General features: G+C 39.6%; 2 protein-coding genes across 2 annotated transcripts; both read right to left on the bottom strand.

The window, feature by feature from the left end:
- Positions 1 to 1,650: 1,650 nt before the first annotated feature.
- LOC103021694 (adenosine receptor A1-like) lies at positions 1,651 to 7,493 on the bottom strand. The gene is made up of 2 exons (XM_007241047.3): positions 7,122 to 7,493; positions 1,651 to 4,451 (listed from the first exon to the last, which is right to left on the bottom strand). The coding sequence occupies exons 1-2, from the start codon at positions 7,451 to 7,453 to the stop codon at positions 3,785 to 3,787; spliced, it is 999 nt and encodes a 332-aa protein (XP_007241109.2). The 5' UTR covers positions 7,454 to 7,493; the 3' UTR covers positions 1,651 to 3,784.
- A 2,899-nt stretch (positions 7,494 to 10,392) lies between these two features.
- Positions 10,393 to 17,830, bottom strand: LOC111193687 (adenosine receptor A1-like). The gene is made up of 2 exons (XM_022675113.2): positions 17,499 to 17,830; positions 10,393 to 11,663 (listed from the first exon to the last, which is right to left on the bottom strand). The coding sequence occupies exons 1-2, from the start codon at positions 17,828 to 17,830 to the stop codon at positions 11,009 to 11,011; spliced, it is 987 nt and encodes a 328-aa protein (XP_022530834.2). The 3' UTR covers positions 10,393 to 11,008.
- Between the last annotated feature and the right edge of the window lie 153 nt (positions 17,831 to 17,983).

Here is a 17,983-nt window from a genome sequence, read left to right as displayed (position 1 = left end):
ATTCTGGTCCATATTAACATGAGAGCATCATTCAGTTGCTGCAGATTTATCAGCTGCACATCCATGATGCAAATCTCCTGAACGTTCCACCACATCCCAAAGCCGCTCTATTGGATTGAGATCTGCTGACTGGAGGACATTAGAGTACAGTGAACTCTCTGATTGTCGTGTTAAAGAAAAAAAAAAAAACTGAGATGATTCTCTAGCGCTTTATGACATGGTGCATTATCCTGCTGGAAGTAGCATCAGAAGATACAGGTACACTGTGGTCATAAAGGGATAAAGGACATGGTCAGCAATAATACTCAGGTAGGCTGCGGCGTTGATGCGACACGATGTTCAATTGGTATTAATGGGCTCAAAGTGTGGCAGGAAAATATCCCCCACACCATTTCAGCACCACCACCAGCCTGAACCAGCTGTTGGTGGATGGATTCAGGATGGATTCATGCTTTCATGTTGTTGATGCCAAATTCTGACCCAACCATCTGAATGTAGCAGCAGAAATCATCAGAGACTAATCAGACCAGGTAACATTTTTTCAATCTTCTATTGTCCAGTTTTGGTGATTCTGTGTGAATTGTAGCCTCAGTTTCCTGTTCTTAGCTGCAGGAGCTGCACCCGGTGTGATCTTCTGCTGCTGTAGATCATCATCCGCCTCAAGGTTGGACGTGTTGTGCTGATGTTCAGAGATGCTCTTCTGCAGACCTCGGTTGTAACGAGTGGATATTTGAGTTACTGTTGTTGTTCTATCAGCTGAAACCAGTCTGGCAGTTCTCCTCTGACCTCTGGCATCAACAAGGCATTTGCTCACACAGAACTGAACTGCAGCTCACTGGATATTTTCTCTTTTTTGGATAATTCTCTGTAAACCCTAGAGATGGTTGTGTGTGAAAATCCCAGTAGATCAGCAGTTTCTGAAATACTCAGATCAGCCCATCTGACACCAACAACCAACCATGCCACGTTCAAAATCACTAAAATCATCTTTCTTCCCCCCATTCTGATGCTTTGATGGTTTGAACTGCAGCAGATCGTCTTGGCCATGTCTACATGCCTAAATGCATTAAGTTGCTGCCATGTCCTTGGCTGATTCAACATTTGCGTCAATGAGCAGTTGGACAGGTGTACGAAATGTCTTTATCCCTATTAGCAATATTTGCTGCTACTCCCAAAAACTATAAACTCTGTACCTTAGAAACTGCTGTGATTATATATGTTCTATATGTTACAGTATGTTACACATCTCTGCACCTTGTCCTCACTATACACATTAATATACCGTATCGGTACTGCACTGTCCTGTCTTTAAATTGTCTCGTCTTTTGTATTTATTGTATTTATTGTTATTTAGTGTTATAGTTTTATCGTCACTCCTGCACTTTATGTTGTTTATTGCTTGTTGTTCTATGTTGCACCATGGTCCTGGAGGAAAGTAATTTCACTACACTGTGTACCTGTACTCAGATGTAATGACAATAAAAGCCTCTTGACTTTAATAAAGTAGCCAGTGAGTGGATTTTTTCAATGCATTTACTACAGGTTAAAACTGAATTGAACATATACTCTTTATTTTTTCATATATATATATATATATATATATATATATATATATATATATTTATATTTTAATGTGTAGTCCATGGGCAGTTTTCAAAACTTCAATCTAAAATATGACATATAGAAAATGATACAACAAAAAATGCATCAAAAATAAAAATAAATAAAAAGCCTCACATAGGAGATTACCTTCTATTCAGCAAATAATAACACATACCCACTCTTAATACATTACAGTCCTTTAGGTAAAAAACAGTTTTACCTCACTTTTTTCTCATATACAATAAGGTACATATCCAGTGATGTGAAAATGTGTTTCGCCCTTTCATGATTTTTAATTTTTTTGCAAGTTTTTCTCTCTTAAACCTTTCATAAATTACATAAATAAGCATAAATTAAGGATTTCATTATTAAGGGAGAAAAAAAATCCAAACCTACATGATCCTGTGTGAAAAAGGGGTTGTTCCTTAACTGCGGTTTCTGACACCTAAATTCAATTTCTCTAACCACATCCAGACCTGATTACCGCCACACCTGTTCTCAATCAAGAAATCACTTAAATAGAATCTGCCTGACAAAGCAAAGTAGGCCAAAAGATGCTCAAAAGCTAGACATCATGCTTATATCAAAAGAAATTCAGGAACAAACAAGAAAAAAAGTAATTGAGGTCTATCAGTCTGGAAAATGTTATAAAGCCATTTCTAAAGTTATAGGACTCCAGCTGACAACAGTGAGAGCCATTATCCACAAATGGTGAAAACATGGAACAGTGAACAGTGAAGATTCTGTGTTAAACTGAGTATAGCTGTGCAGTGTGAAGCTGCTTTAACACACAATGCTAAAAATATAAACTGTGTAAACATATATAAACGTATAGTGTGTAAATAGAATGGAGCAGCAGCAGAGACAGCGTTTGCTCATTACAGTATATTATCTGTCTAATATATCAGATTAAAAACTGTTCCTTATCAGCAGTTTAGCTCTATTAAAAGGAAGTATATTTATTAGCTGGGTCAGATTGAGGGCAGATCACATTCTAGCCACAAGCGAACCGCTCTAGAAAAAAAAAAATTAATCAGGCATTGGGGGAGGGTGGGACAGATTACATAAAAAACATAAATAAAAAATGCATTACAGAAATTAATTGTGTGTGTTACCAATTTAACGTTGACAGTGCTCACATATCTTTTTTTATTTTTATAATATTCTTACTATTTTTTTCCCATTTTCTCAACAATTTACACGGCCAACTACCCAACCCTCTCTTCAGGACTCCCCTTATCACTAGTGATACCCCAACACCAGGAGGGTGAAGACTAACACATGCCTTCTCTGACACATGTAAAGTCAGACTCTGCCTCTTTTCGAGCTGCTGCTGATGCAGCATTACCGAGTAGCATCACAGCGCTAACGCTCGGAGGAAAGCGCAGCAACTCGGTTTGGATACATCAGCTCACAGACGCAGCCTTGTGCTGATCCACATCACCCTAGGAGTGGTAAGGGGGAAAGAGCGTCATCTACAGTACCCACCCAGAGAGAGCAAGGCCGACTGTGCTCTCTCAAGGCTCCGGCAGCTGATGGTTAGATGCAGGACCAGGATTCGAACCAATGATCTCCTGATCATAGTGGCAGCACTTAGCCCTTACATATATATTGGGCATTGGGGGTTGAAAGAGAAGGAAGGGGGTTGTGGTCTGAAATCAGTTACATTAGTTTCTTCTTCTTCTTCTTCTTCTTCTTCTTCTTATTATTATTATTATTATTATTATTATTATTATTATTATTATTATTATTATATAAAATATATAAAAGTTAGTTTTAGCTTAACTTTAATTGCTTTTTTGGTGTATTCATCTTATCTTCTTTTGATTATTAGTATCAATTTTTATCTGTTATTAACTGTTATTTTAAATATAAATACAATATTTCAGCAGTTATTAACTGTTATTTTAAATATAAATACAATATTTCTATAATTTTCTTTGTCATGCCAATCCTTGTATGTGTAAATGATCAGCTACACTGAAAATAAACAATGTACTTCCCAGCCAATATAAAGGTTGATTGGTTAATTGATTGACTGATTGATTGATTGATTCATTGATTGGTTGATTCATTGATTCATTGATTCATTGATACTGCTGTGTAGTCTAAGACTAGGCTTAATACCTGTTGAAAAACTGACCCATACTATTTGTTTAAAAGGTCACTGGCAGCAGAAATATTACACAACTGATTCAGATACTGTACTGCTGGTTACAGCAGTGTTTTTCTCTGGGTTGTTTTTATTGCTGTTTTCATTTTTTATTGCATCATTCGGTTTGCTCTGTTTCTGACTAAGTCTCAGCCACAGCTTTATAAAAGTCTCTTTTATCTTGGGGATTTTGAATGCGTATACTATGGGGTTAATAGCTGAATTACAGTGAGACAGAAGTACACCTACATCAATCACGGAGGAGGTCACGTTGATATTCTTACAATAGAATCTTATAGTGACCATAAAAAAAAGAGGAAGCCAACAGACAATAAAGAGAACCAAGACCAGAGCCAGTGAAGAGGCCAGCTTGTGCTCTCTATGATAATTTATGGTGGAATCATTGGCTATTTGTGCTCTTAACTGCCTTCTAGTGGTCAGGAAGATGTAAGAGTACAGTCCGATCATTATGGCCAATGGAGGGAGGAAACAGCTGAGGAATATGAAGTTCACTAGATATGAAGTGGGGATCACAGTGAAGAAGCTGCATTTGATGATGGAGTTTCCAGAAGTTGTACCATTTAAAGTCTTTTGATTGTTCCATCCAAACATAGGAATAAAACTCAGAACAGCAGCAGTGAACCAGCAAAGAGCGACAACAATCCATGATCTCTTCTGGGTGACTGTAGACTTATACCTGTACAGAAAAAAGGGAAAAAAAGGGTATAAATACAAAATATGCTAAATGATTGCTTTTGTTTTACGTCAAAACAACCTACCCTTACACATTAGACAGACCTCTTAACTGTCTGTTTTTTTTAATTGTCTTCAAAATCATTTTTATTCTTTGGCTTTTTGTCTTATTTATTTAGTGTTTTTTATTGTTATATGATTATTTATGTACAGCACTTTATTTCAGCTGTTGTTGTTTCTAAAGTACTTTATGAATAAAGTTGAGTTGAGTTGAGTTGATTATTGTTGCACAAGACCAGGGTAAGGATCCAAAAGCAGGTTTATTTTACTAAAATACAGGGGTTGGACAATGAAACTGAAACCTGGTTTTAGAGCACAATAATTTATTGCGGTGACAGACAGTTCTGGTGGAAACAGGAGAGTTGAGGTGCACATTGAATTCTGCCGTGATTTGATCAGCCGTGGTTTTATGTTTTTTGGATACAATCCGGGTTAGCACCCAAACATCCCTTTCAGACAGCTTCCTCTTACAGCGTCCACAGTTAATCCTGTTGGATGTGGTTGGTCCTTCTTGGTGGTTTGCTGACATTACCCTGGATACCGTGGCTCTTGATGCATCACAAAGACTTGCTGTCTTGGTCACAGATGCTCCAGCAAGACGTGCACCAACAATTTGTCCTCTTTTGAACTCTGGTATGTCACCCATAATGTTGTTTGCATTGCAATATTTTGAGCAGAACTTTGCTCTTACCCTGCTGATTGAACCTTCACACTCTGCTCTTACTGGTGCAATGTGCAATTAATGAAGATTGACCACCAGGCTGCTCCAATTTAGCCATGAAACCTCCCACACTAAAATGATGACAGGTGTTTCAGTTTCATTGTCCAACCCCTGTAACTAATCCAGGCAGACAAAAGCAGACAGGGGAATTCCAAAAATCAAGGTCAAAAAAACAAAAGTAGAGATAGAATAACCAGAAAAGACAAGATCCACAAAATGCTTCGTAATACTAGAATAACCAGACAAGACATCGCACCAGGATCCAGGTGTGACACCTATTTATACACAGAGTAATGAGCAATAAAACACAGGTGTGCCCAGGTGTCTCTAGAACTGAGAACCTGGGCCATCAGTAACAATTACTTTTTAACTTATACTGCTTTGCAGGCATTAAGATTAAGATTCCGCCAGCAGGCATCGGGCGGAAGGCAGGATACACCCTGGACAGGCCGCCAATCCATCGCAGGGCAGACAGACACAGACAGACACACAGACACATTCACTCACACACTCACACCTAAGGGGCAATTTCAATCAAGTTCCAATTAGCCTAAACGTGCCGTCTTTGGACTGTGGGAGGAAACCGGAGAACCCGGAGGAAACCCACAGGGAGAACGTGCAAACTCCACACAGAAAGACCAGGGTCTTATATATTAATGAATAATAATTAATTTATGATTTGGTGTATTTTTTACATAAAATAATTAAAAGTAACTATGTAACTTTTACTCAAAGTACATTTTAAATTGAGTACTTTTTTGCTTTTGCCCATTGCCCAGTTCTACCCTATTTTTCACTAGTAGTTCATTCATTTACTGTTTACTTATCTTTTTCACTGCTAAATTTAAATTATTATGTGTATTTGCACTTTCTGTATGGCTGACATCAGTTATCCTTACTTTTTGCACATCAACTGGTGTTCACTGTCTATTGTGTTCAACTGTACATCTCCATTCTCCATTACACACACACACACACACACACTAAAGACTGTACTATATTTTATTGTATTTATGTGTATTGTTATATCTTATCTTTTTGTAACTTTGTGTACTATACATATCTGCTGCTGGATGCCTAGAATTTCCCCTTGGGGATCAATAAAGTATCTATCTATCTATCTATCTATCTATCTATCTATCTATCTATCTATCTATCTATCTATCTATCTATCTATCTATCTATCTATCTATCTATCTCTCTGCCTGTCTGTCTGACTGTCTGTCTGTCGCTCCGTTTATCTAGCTTTCTATCTACGTGTATCTATCTATCTATCTATCTATCTATCTATCTATCTATCTATCTATCTATCTATCTATCTATCTATCTATCTATCTATCTATCTATCTATCTCTCTGCTTGTCTGTCTGTCTGACTGTCTGTCTGTCGCTCCGTTTATCTAGCTTTCTATCTATGTGTATCTATCTATCTATCTATCTATCTATCTATCTATCTATCTATCTATCTATCTATCTATCTATCTATCTATCTATCTATCTGTCTCTCTGTCCATCTGTCTATCTATGTAGCTTTCTATCTACGTGTATCAATCTATCTGTCTGCCTGTATCTATCTATCTATCTATCGATCTGTCTGTCTGTCTGTCTGTCTAACCATCCATCTGTATGTCTATCTATGTAGTCTATCTGCCTGTATGTCTCTATCTATCTATCTATCTATCTATCTATCTATCTATCTATCTATCTATCTATCTATCTATCTATCTATCTATCTATCTATCTATCTATCTTTTACTCAAGTAGATTTTTAGATGGGTACTTCTACTTTTACTTGAGTAGAATTTATCAACATAAAGGTACTTTTTCTTAATTACAATTTTTCAGTACTTTTTCCACTTCTACAGACATAAAAACAGCTCACAGGACAACTCACAGGAGAGGGATGAGCACACGGAGATATCGGTCCACTGCGATGGCCAGGAGCAATAATACAGAAGCAACTTCTACCAGTGTGAAAACACAGCACATGAAAAGGCAGCCATAGAATGAGGTGTTGAAATGAAAGCCCACCACCCCCTCCAGAGGGATCGTCACCGAGCCCACCAGGAAATCAGCCACTGCGAGAGCTGCGATGAAGCACAAGGCAGGCTGTCTGAGAGCTCTACAGGTCCACACGGCCCAGATCACCAGCGCATTGCCCAGGCAGCACACCACGGCAAGGACCACTTCAAAAAGTAAGATGGCCCAATTCAAATAAACATCCATTAAAAGAAGAAAAAGGTAAAAAAGCTGAACAGCAGGAATTGGTGAGAGTCTAGAGTGGGTAGATAACGGACGTGGGAAGTGCTGTTAGTTAGAGTGAATCATTGTGAAATATTTTGAGAAGCATCGTCACAATCACAAACCACAGACAAGCAGGACTTCCTCAATACCACTCAAAGTCCTGTACAATATAAACAATATAAATACTACACGGCTAGAATGCAAATCTACGCCAGCCGTCATTTAAGCATTTATTCACAGCTGAATAAGTGTTGAATAATGTTTTGATTTTAATTGATGAATCAACATTGATATTGCAACAAAGTATATAAATTTTTAAACATTTAATAAACTCTAGATTGTGTCCCCTATTCATTGTACATTGAAAACTCTTAAAAAGTAAAAACATATATATATTTAAGCAATAGAACACGAGAGGGAGTGTGTTATCACGAATAACATCACGGCTGTGATGCGGTCGTAGGCACGAGCCGAAGGCGAGTACTGTAGATCATCACAGCCGTGATGTTATTCGTGATAACACACGACCTCGAGTGTTCTATTGCTTTTATACAACAGTTTCTTTTTTACTAAATGAATGAAGAAAATAAATCAAAGAACTTTAAGAAATTCAGTTCGAATATGCTTTAATATGGAAATATTAAATAATATGAAATAATGCTAATACTCTCCTCTCCTGCTCCATGGAGTCATCTTCAGGTGAATGCTGCGTATTTTTTGAGCATTTCTGTTTGTTTTGCTGGGTCGTGTTGGTTAGCTTGCCGGTGTGGCTGGACTGTAGGGTAGGTGACCGGAGTCAAGCTATCCGTGCTTTGGAAATTCACAGTCATCCTGGCTTGCTTAAGCTCAGCATTAACTTAGTTTAGCCTAGCCTGACTGGTTAAGTTATCCTTCTGGCTGTCAGACGGCATTAGCCGAGCGATTTTCCTTCCCTTTTTTCCACGAGTCAGCGCTGCAGGCAAGTGTGCCGCGGCTGAGCGCTAGCCTGTGCTAAGCTAACGCTGCTGTTGGTGCCGGTGGAGGCCATGGTTCAAAACTGTACTGTGTGTATACACCGTTGCTCGGCAACGCGTCGGTGGAGTGATACAGGTTTAGTGTGAGAAGGCTGTGATGTTATCACGAATATCATCACGGCTAGAACACTTATCAACCAATCAGATGTGAGGTCGGAACTAACTGTTGTGTATATATATACACAATATATATATATATATATATATTTCTATGTTTCTCCCATTTTTCTCCCCAATTTATGTGGCCAATTGTCCCATCCATTCTGCTGTCAGCTATATCCCCAATCATTATTGATGGCTAAACACAAGGCAGGTTAAAACTAGCACACACCTCCTCCGACAGATGTTAAGTCACACTCTTTTTGAGCTGCTACTGATGCATTGCATTGTCTGTTCTGATACATCAGCTCACAGACGCAGCCTTGTGCTGATTGACATCATTCTCTTGGAGTGATGAGGGGAAAAGGGTACCATCTACTGTACCCACCCAAAGAGAGCAAGGTCAATCAGGGCTCCGGCAGCTGATGGCAAGCAGCATGACTGGGATTCGAACCAGCGATCATAGTGGCATATGATGACAAATTAATTAAATGTCACACAGTCCAAGCAAAAGACAGACACTTGTAGATACCAAACAAAGTATTTTTTTATTTTTTTATTATTATTAATGTAATTAGGCATTAGGGGATAGTGAGGGATAAGCAGGGTCAATAACAAAACTACAGCACTGACAAATCACATACCAAAAAAAGGAAGTCAGGCAGTCCAGGGTCAAACATAGTAAAACCAAATCAGAGGAAAGGCTTAGACAAGTTTTAAAAAAATGGTCGTACACATGGCAGGCAATAAAACAGGCAAGGCAGAGGGGAACTCATAAACAAAACAAACTGGTTACAAGAAAGCAAACAAGAAAACATGTTGTTTGAAAGTTAAATAAATAGGTGCAATACTCAGCAAGGACAGGCAGAAAGTGAGGGAAGGATCTTCAGATGCAAAAACTGTACAGATTTAATCATCTTGCTCTTTGTTTGATTTGATTTGACATTTTTTTTCACCTTGAACTGAAAGGAGAAGGATGATCTCAGAGGTTTTAGGCATAAGCTGCATAAGATACAGGAAAAGGGAGGAAGTGGGTACGAAGTTGTTCAACAAGCAGGTAGGGAGGAAGTGAGGGTTTATATATAGAGCAGAGTGAGCGGAGTAAAGGGCGTGGTTCAAACTTCCAAAATAAGTTCTATTCATAACTTTATATCATTTTATTCTATAAACTACAGACAGCATTTCTCCCAAATTTTCAAAAAAATAAGAAATAGCTGAGATAACAAAAAAATATGCAGAGCTTTCAGACAAATAATGCATAGAAAACAAGTTCATATTCATAACGTTTTAAGAGTTTACCAATAATCAATATTTGGTGGAATAACCCTGATTTTTAATCACATTTTTTTCATGCATCTTGGCATCATGTTCTCCTCCACCAGTCTTACACACTGCTTTTGGATAACTTTATGCCTTTACTCCTGGTGCAAAAATTCAAGCAGTTCAGTTTGGTTTGATGCCTTGTGATCATCCATCTTCCTCTTGATTTTATTCCAGAGGTTTTCAATTTGATACAATAAAAGAAACTCATTATTTTTAAGTGTTTTCCAGAGCTGTATATATATATATATATATATATATATATATATATATATATATATATATATATAGAAATAAGATAAGGCAGGTTACAATAAAATCCATCATTTATGGTGTAGACACTTTTCTCCTCCTGGTCTGATTGATCCTGGCAGATTATAATTGGTTTGACTGGTTTAAAACTGTGATTTTGAACATTTCAAAAAATATTGTCTACTTGGATTTGCACAGATGAAAACTCTGTGTTTGGAGACACCTTCTCATTCAATGTGTTTTCTTTATTTCCATGACTATTTACATTGTAGATTCTCACTGAAGCATCAAAACTATGAATGAACACTTGTGGAGTTTTATGTATTTAACAAAAAATGAGCTGTCCTCCACAGTCACCAGACCTGAACCCAATCCAGATGGTTTGGGGTGAGCTGGAGCACAGAGTGAAGAAGGCAAAGGGGCAACAAGTGCTAATAAACACCTCTGGGAACTCCTTCCTTCAAGACTCTTGGAAAACTTTTCATTTCAGGTGGCCACCTCTTGAAGCTCATTGAGAGAATGATGCCAAGAGTGTGCAAAGCAGTAATCAGAGCAAAGGGTGGCTATTTTGAAGAAACTAGAATAGAAATTCTTTTTTATTTCACCTTTTTTTTTTTGTTAAGTACATAAAACTCCACATGTGTTCATTCATAGTTTTGATGCTTCAGTGAGAATCTACAATGTAAATAGTCATGAAAATAAAGAAAACGCATTGAAAAAGAGAAGGTGTCCAAACTTTTGGCCTGTACTATATATACAGACATTTTTAGACTTCAGTCAATGGCAGTCTATTGCTCATGTGTTTGCCTGTTCATTTGATGGATTATTTAGTTAGATCCTCCGTACATGTGTTTTATGTGGTGCTGTTTTTGGTGTTGCTGTCTGTATTTGTCTGTACATTATTTGGATCATTCTGCTGCTGTGCTCTACAGTGGAAGAATCTCACCCACAGCTCCCTAAAAGCCTTGTTTATCACGGGGATCCTGAATGAATATACTAATGGATTTAGAGCTGAACTAGCATGAGACAGAAGGACACCAACGTGCATAACAGAAGAGGGCACTGTTTCAGGTTTAGAATAGAGTTTTACAGTGTGCATGAGTAACAGAGGGATCCAACCAACAGCAAACAGAACGTAGACCAGAGCCAGTGAAGCAGCCAGTCTCTGTTCCTTTAGGTAATTGGTGCCGGACTCTATGCGAACACCGATTTGAGCTCTTAACCGCCTTCTAGTGGTCAGGAAGATGTAACAGTACAAGCCGGTCACTATCGCCAACACAGGAAGGAAAGAGCTGAAGAAACAGAGTTTTACTACATATGAAGAGGAGACGACAGATAAGAAGTGGCATTTAAAGCTGGTGGAGTTTGAATGAACAGTACTGTCCAAGTTGCCCAAGTCTTCAGATTTGTTCCATCCAAACATAGGAACAAAACTGATTAATGCAGCCATGAACCAGCAGAGTTTAACCACCGTCCAGGAGCGTTTTACAGTGACTGTAGTCTTATACCTGTTAAAGAAAGAAAAAACTGAATATTTTTTGTTCTGATTCTTTCATGTCAAGAAAAAAGTTTAAGAAAAGCAATCCTTTACACCAAGAACAACTTAGAGCAAAGGTGTCAAAGTAATTACATTCATTACGCAGGTAGAAGTAGAGAAATTAGGGTTTAAAAATACACTGTAAAAAATGCTGTAAAATCCGTAGTAGTATACTGTGTTCCAGCACAATTAAATATTGTAAATACTTTAACAGTATTATACTCTGAATGCAGCGAAAAAACACAGTAATTATCTTGAAAATGATAAAATCACAGTACTAATCCTACTACTGTAGACAATTACAGTAATACACTGTAATAATCCACTAATGGACAATAAAAAGGGGGCAGAAGTCATTTGGATTCATTTTAGATTCAACTCACTTTCAACCTGAAGAAGAAGAAGAAGAAGAAGAAGAAGAAGAAGAAGAAGAAGAAGAAGAAGAAGAAGATTAAGAAGAAGAAGATTAAGAAGAAGAAGAAGATTAAGAAGAAGATGAAGAAGAAGAAGAAGAAGAAGAAGAAGATTAAGAAGAAGAAGAAGAAGATTAAGAAGAAGATGATGAAGAAGAAGAAGAAGAAGAAGAAGAAGAAGAAGAAGAAGAAGAAGAAGAAGTTTGAAAAGTGGAGCAGCACTGAAGTGGGTAAAGTATCACATAGCACAATGCTGTCTCTGGACTAACTAAAATCTAAATCTAATCATATTTTTAATGTCAAAGTAGTCAAAGGCACTAAGCTAAGGTAAATTCTAATTAGATTTAAACATTTGCCAGCCTGGCCTGTTTAACTTTGAAAACTTGCTCTTTAGTGTTTTGTGTTTGTCCTATATTTTTTCAACAAAAAAAATGACTTTCCATAAGAGCCTCTAATTAACATAATGTGCTCAACAAACCAGTTTTGTGATTGTGTAAATTAACTTTCATTTTCGTTTCTGTTTGATTTCTTGTCAGAATGAATCCTGACTCCAGCAAGTGCAGTGAAAAGTTCAAGAAAAGCCAGAAAACTGGAATAACTGTAAAGCGGAAAACATCAGATATGAACCCATGCATCATTTCTTTCACAAGGGACTTCAGAGTTGGACTGGCAAACCAATTAGATCAACCTTCACATACTGAAGAAAAAAAAATAGTTAAAAAGTATTGTTTGCTGTGTCTCTGCAGATTTTGTTAAACAATAAAAAATGTCATGCAGTACACGGTGTCAGGGTGCGTGAAGGAGGGACGAGGAGAGCGGATGCAAATGCGAGTGTATTTATTATACAGATAACAAAAGACAAAAATAAACAAATAAACGGAAACTAAACAGAAAACAAGAAACATGGAGAACAGAGACGCAACCACAACAGGCTAACAAAGCACAAGAACCGACACGAGGGAAAGGGAGCACGGACTATAAATAGTGTAACACACACGGGAAACAGAGAACACCTGGGGCTAAGGGGCGGAGTTACAAATGATACACAGGTGAGGGCAAGAAACACTGAGGAGCACGGATCACGTGGGAGACACACTCACAGGCACAAGCAGAGACAGGCACAGAAAAAGGTAAATAAACACAGAAACACGAGAACAGACAGGGACCACGTGACAGAACCCACCCCTTAACGCGCAACTCCTGGGGCGCGAAAAACAAACCCCCAGGAGCCGGTCAGGAGAGGGTGGAAACCAAAAAACAAAACAAAACACAAGACTAGAACAGAGGACACCCGAGAGGAGACTGAACAGAAAACGGGGACTGGACTGGGCAAAGGGACCGGAACGAAAACAGTAATGGGGACAGAAACAAACACGGTGACGGGGACTGGAACAAAAAAACCACGAGTGACAGAGACTGGAACATAGACAGAGACGGGAACCATGACAGGCAGAGACAGGGGTACGAGAAACATAGATGGGTACCCAGGGCTGGACAAAGTCTGTGGGGGTAGCCTGGGTACACCATGGGAGGCAAAGTCAGGGGGCCTCGGAGCAGGCCTGGAAAGGCGGGGCCTGGGAGTGGGCGTGGCGGCGGGAGCCACGGGCACAGGGGTAGGTGCAGAGACCGCTGGTCCGCCGGTGAAATCCGGCGCGGATAGCGCTGGTCCGCCGGTGAAGTCCGGCGCGGGGAGCGCTGGGTCGCCGGTGAAGTCCGGCGCGGGGAGCGCTGGGTCGCCGGTGAAGTCCGGCGCGGGGAGCGCTGGGTCGCCGGTTAAGTCCGGCGCGGGGAGCGCTGGTCCGCCGGTGAAGTCCGGCGCGGGGAGCGCTGGTCCGCCGGTGAAGTCCGGCGCGGGGAGCGCTGGTCCGCCGGTGAAGTCCGGCGCGGGGAGCGCTGGTCCGCCGGTGAAGTCCGGCGCGGGGAGCGCTGGTCCGCCGCCGAAGTCCGGCGCGGGGAGCGCTGGTCCGCCGCCGAAGTCCGGCTCGGAGAGCGCTGGGTCGCCGCCGAAGTCCGGCTCGGAGTGCGCTGGGTCGCCGGTGAAATCCGGCTCGGAGTGCGCTGGGTCGCTGCCGAAGTCCGGCTCGGAGTGCGCTGGGTCGCCGGTGAAATCCGGCTCGGAGTGCGCTGGGTCGCCGGTGAAGTCCGGCTCGGAGGGCGCTGGGTCGCCGGTCAGGAACCAGGGCGGACAAAGGCATGCGGGAGGCAGGACTGCCCCTGGAGGCAACGGCAGACGGGCTGGTGTAGGGAGGTAATCTCCCTCCTCCTCCTCCGAGCTGGACGCAGGTGTGAGGAAGTCTACATAGTCCCAGAAATAAGACTCCTCACAACCTGCGTCCCTGCCAACACGGTGCGCCCCCCCAAAAAGTGCTCCCCCCTTGAGAGGGTCCTCCTCGGGCGAGCGGGAGCGCTGAGAACGCCGCTGCCGTCTTTTCCTCCTCCGGCGCCGGCTAGCTGAGGAGTTGAGAGGAGGCTGCTCCTCCAGCACGCCGCGAGAAAGGGAGGTGCGGCGGATCGCCAATCTGGAACCCAGGTAGACGCCACTCGCTGCATCCATAGTTCGGTCGGTTCTTCTGTCAGGGTGCGTGAAGGAGGGACGAGGAGAGCGGATGCAAATGCGAGTGTATTTATTATACAAATAACAAAAGACAAAAATAAACAAATAAACGGAAACCAAACAGAAAACAAGAAACATGGAGAACAGAGACGCAACCACAACAGGCTAACAAAGCACAAGAACCGACACGAGGGAAAGGGAGCACGGACTATAAATAGTGTAACACACACGGGAAACAGAGAACACCTGGGGCTAAGGGGCGGAGTTACAAATGATACACAGGTGAGGGCAAGAAACACTGAGGAGCACGGATCACGTGGGAGACACACTCACAGGCACAAGCAGAGACAGGCACAGAAAAAGGTAAATAAACACAGAAACATGAGAACAGACAGGGACCACGTGACACACGGCATTAAAGAAATGCTTATTTTTAACAGTGATTTAATACTGACTGTAAAATAAAGCAGTAAGGTATCATTCAGTTGTAAAAAAAAAACTAATGTATATATATATATATATATTTTTTTTTTTTTTTAAAGTCTGATCAATAAAACTATACACAAAAAATTACAGTATGCATGAAACATTTTTACAAACTAATTTACTGTTCAGCTGCTGGCAGTTTTTTTTTTTTTTTTTTTACAGTGATATTTGTAAATTACTGTAAATTACCGTTTAACTACTGCCAGTTAGGTACTGTTATTTTATTTCACAGTGAATTACTTGTCAATTATTGCCATTTACTTACTGTAAATTTCACAGCACATGTTTACAGTGTACCCAACTCAAACTTTTTACTCCAGTAAAATGTAAAAGTACTGGTTTCAAAACTACTTTAAGTATAAAAGTAAAAGTAATATAAGGGGGGCAAAGTAAAGCCATTGAGGACAAAAGCTTAGGCCTCACCACAGAGTTCTATAGTGCACTGCATTTTCATGATATTTCTTTATAAATCATTGGTTGTTTAAATCAGTAATTTCAGTTAAATATATCTTATAGCATTCATCACAGTTTAGAGAAAGAATACAGAAGGCTATCTCAGAGATTTCAGCTGTCAGTTTCCACTGTAAGGAACATAATGAGGAAATAGAAGACCACAGGCAGAGTTCTAGTTAAAGGAGAACTCCAGTGTAAAATAGACTTTTGGTGTAGTAAAACATGATAAAACAATTCTTTGTTAAATAGCCCACCTCCACTCTCCAACAGCATTCTGAGATCCAGTAAATTTGTGCTTTTTGCCATTTCAGGGCATATTTTTGCTTTTTACACCGTTATACAGATCAAAGTATCTCCACACCTAAAACGAGGCTTTTATGATATTGTATTGTAATATCAGCAGATTCTTAAGAACAATGTTCAAGAATCAGTGAGAAAGTTTAAGTTAAAGTGCCAGGGTTGGACACTTTAACAAGACAATGACCCTAAACACCCTAAACTCTGCTCAAAATCTACTAAAGCACTAAAATATTCATCATGCTGAGGAACACAGGAAGTACAACGTTCTGGAAGGATCATCTCAGATCATCTCCGTCCCCAGACCTGAATATTACTGATAATCTGTGGTGTGATTTAAAGCAGGCTGTTTATTATCAGGAACCTGAATCAAACCTGACTGAACTGGAGATATTTAGTAAAGAAGAATCGTCCAAAATACTTTTAACCAGAAGCCAGACAGAGTTTAGAGGCTGTTATTTCTGTAAAAGGAGGATCTACTAAATATTGATGTCATTTCTCAATTGGGGACCAAATTTATGCACCTGCCTAATTTAGTTTAAATAATTACTGCACACTGTCTGTAAATCCTATAAACTTCATTTCACTTCTCAAATATAAATGTGTTCGTTAAATAAAGTATCTATCTATCTATCTATCTATCTATCTATCTATCTATCTATCTATCTATCTATCTATCTATCTATCTATCTATCTATCTATCTATCTATCTATCTATCTATCTATCTATCTATCTATCTGTCTGTCTGTCTACCTATCTACCTACCTATCTATCTAAACTGAAATTGCACATCCGAACAGCCAATGATTTATAAAGGAAAATCATGAAAATAATCAGGGGTGCCCAAACTTTTTCATACCACTGTATTTTTATACATCTTATCCAACCACTATCAGATTCACTCTATCTGAATGGGGAGATTTATCTGTATAGGGTTTCTTTTTAACAATAAGAAGCAGGAATGAAAACAAGCTGAAATTAAATAGGAGTAACAAGGCTATTTTTTAAGATATGTAAGAACAATTGGTAAGGCTTTATAATACAGTTCAACACTGTACACTACTTAATACAGACGCATATATATATATATATATATATATATATTGTATTTTAGTCTTTAGCTGCTCCACCCTTGACAGTTTTAAAAGTATAAATAAAATTCTCATCTTCTTTTTCAAACTCATAAAATTATGAGGACAAAATTATTAATATATTATTATATATTATTTTGTATGAAAATTGTACCACAAGCTTAGGGAAATTGCAGGTTCTACTGGGCTTCATTTGTACCTAAATTGGGTAAGTACAAGGTAAGTTTCAGAAAGTTACCTAGTTGTTACTCTCTTGTTCCTGGTTGCCTGTAGGACACGGTAGGTATTTTGAATGTACTGGTTCATCCAGAGAAGTTACACCCTAAGTAAAGGGATCTTGCCCTCTAAAACACGGGCTGTATTATAAAGCATTACCGGATAATTGTGTAAAATGTAAGGAGTAGAAGTAAAAATCACCTGAAGAAGAATTACTTTAGTAAAGTATAGATAACTAACATTTCTATTTAAGTAAAGTATTAAAGTATTTGTACTTTGTTACTTGATAACTCACGTGAGAGGGATGTGCACACGGAGAAAGCGGTCCACTGCGATGGCCAGGAGTAAGATGACGGATGCAGTCTCTATCATTATTAGATTACAGCACATGAAAAGGCAGCCATAAAAGGAGATCTTCATACCAACGTCCACCAGCACACCCAGAGGAATGGCCACCGACCCCACTAGAAAATCAGCCACTGCGAGAGCTGTGATGAAGCAGAATGTAGGTTTTCTGAGGGAGCCGCCTGCCCTCACTGCCCAGATCACCAGAGCATTGCCCAGGCAGCACACCACAGCAACGACCACTTCAAGAGGTAAGAAGATCCACACAGCATTCTCACTCATCGTGAGAGAAAGAGATCAGGAGTGTCAGAAGTGATGCTGTTAATCCAGTGTAGGAATCTGACCTTTACTTCCCTATTACATTACTTCAAAGTAAAGACCACATATGAAAAAAGCATTAGTAAGCATAAACAGGAAATGTCATTAGAGTGGTTT

Source organism: Astyanax mexicanus, chromosome 5 (assembly GCF_023375975.1).
Source record: "Astyanax mexicanus isolate ESR-SI-001 chromosome 5, AstMex3_surface, whole genome shotgun sequence".
NCBI lineage: Eukaryota > Metazoa > Chordata > Actinopteri > Characiformes > Acestrorhamphidae > Astyanax > Astyanax mexicanus.
This window is presented reverse-complemented; position numbering and strand designations above follow the sequence as displayed.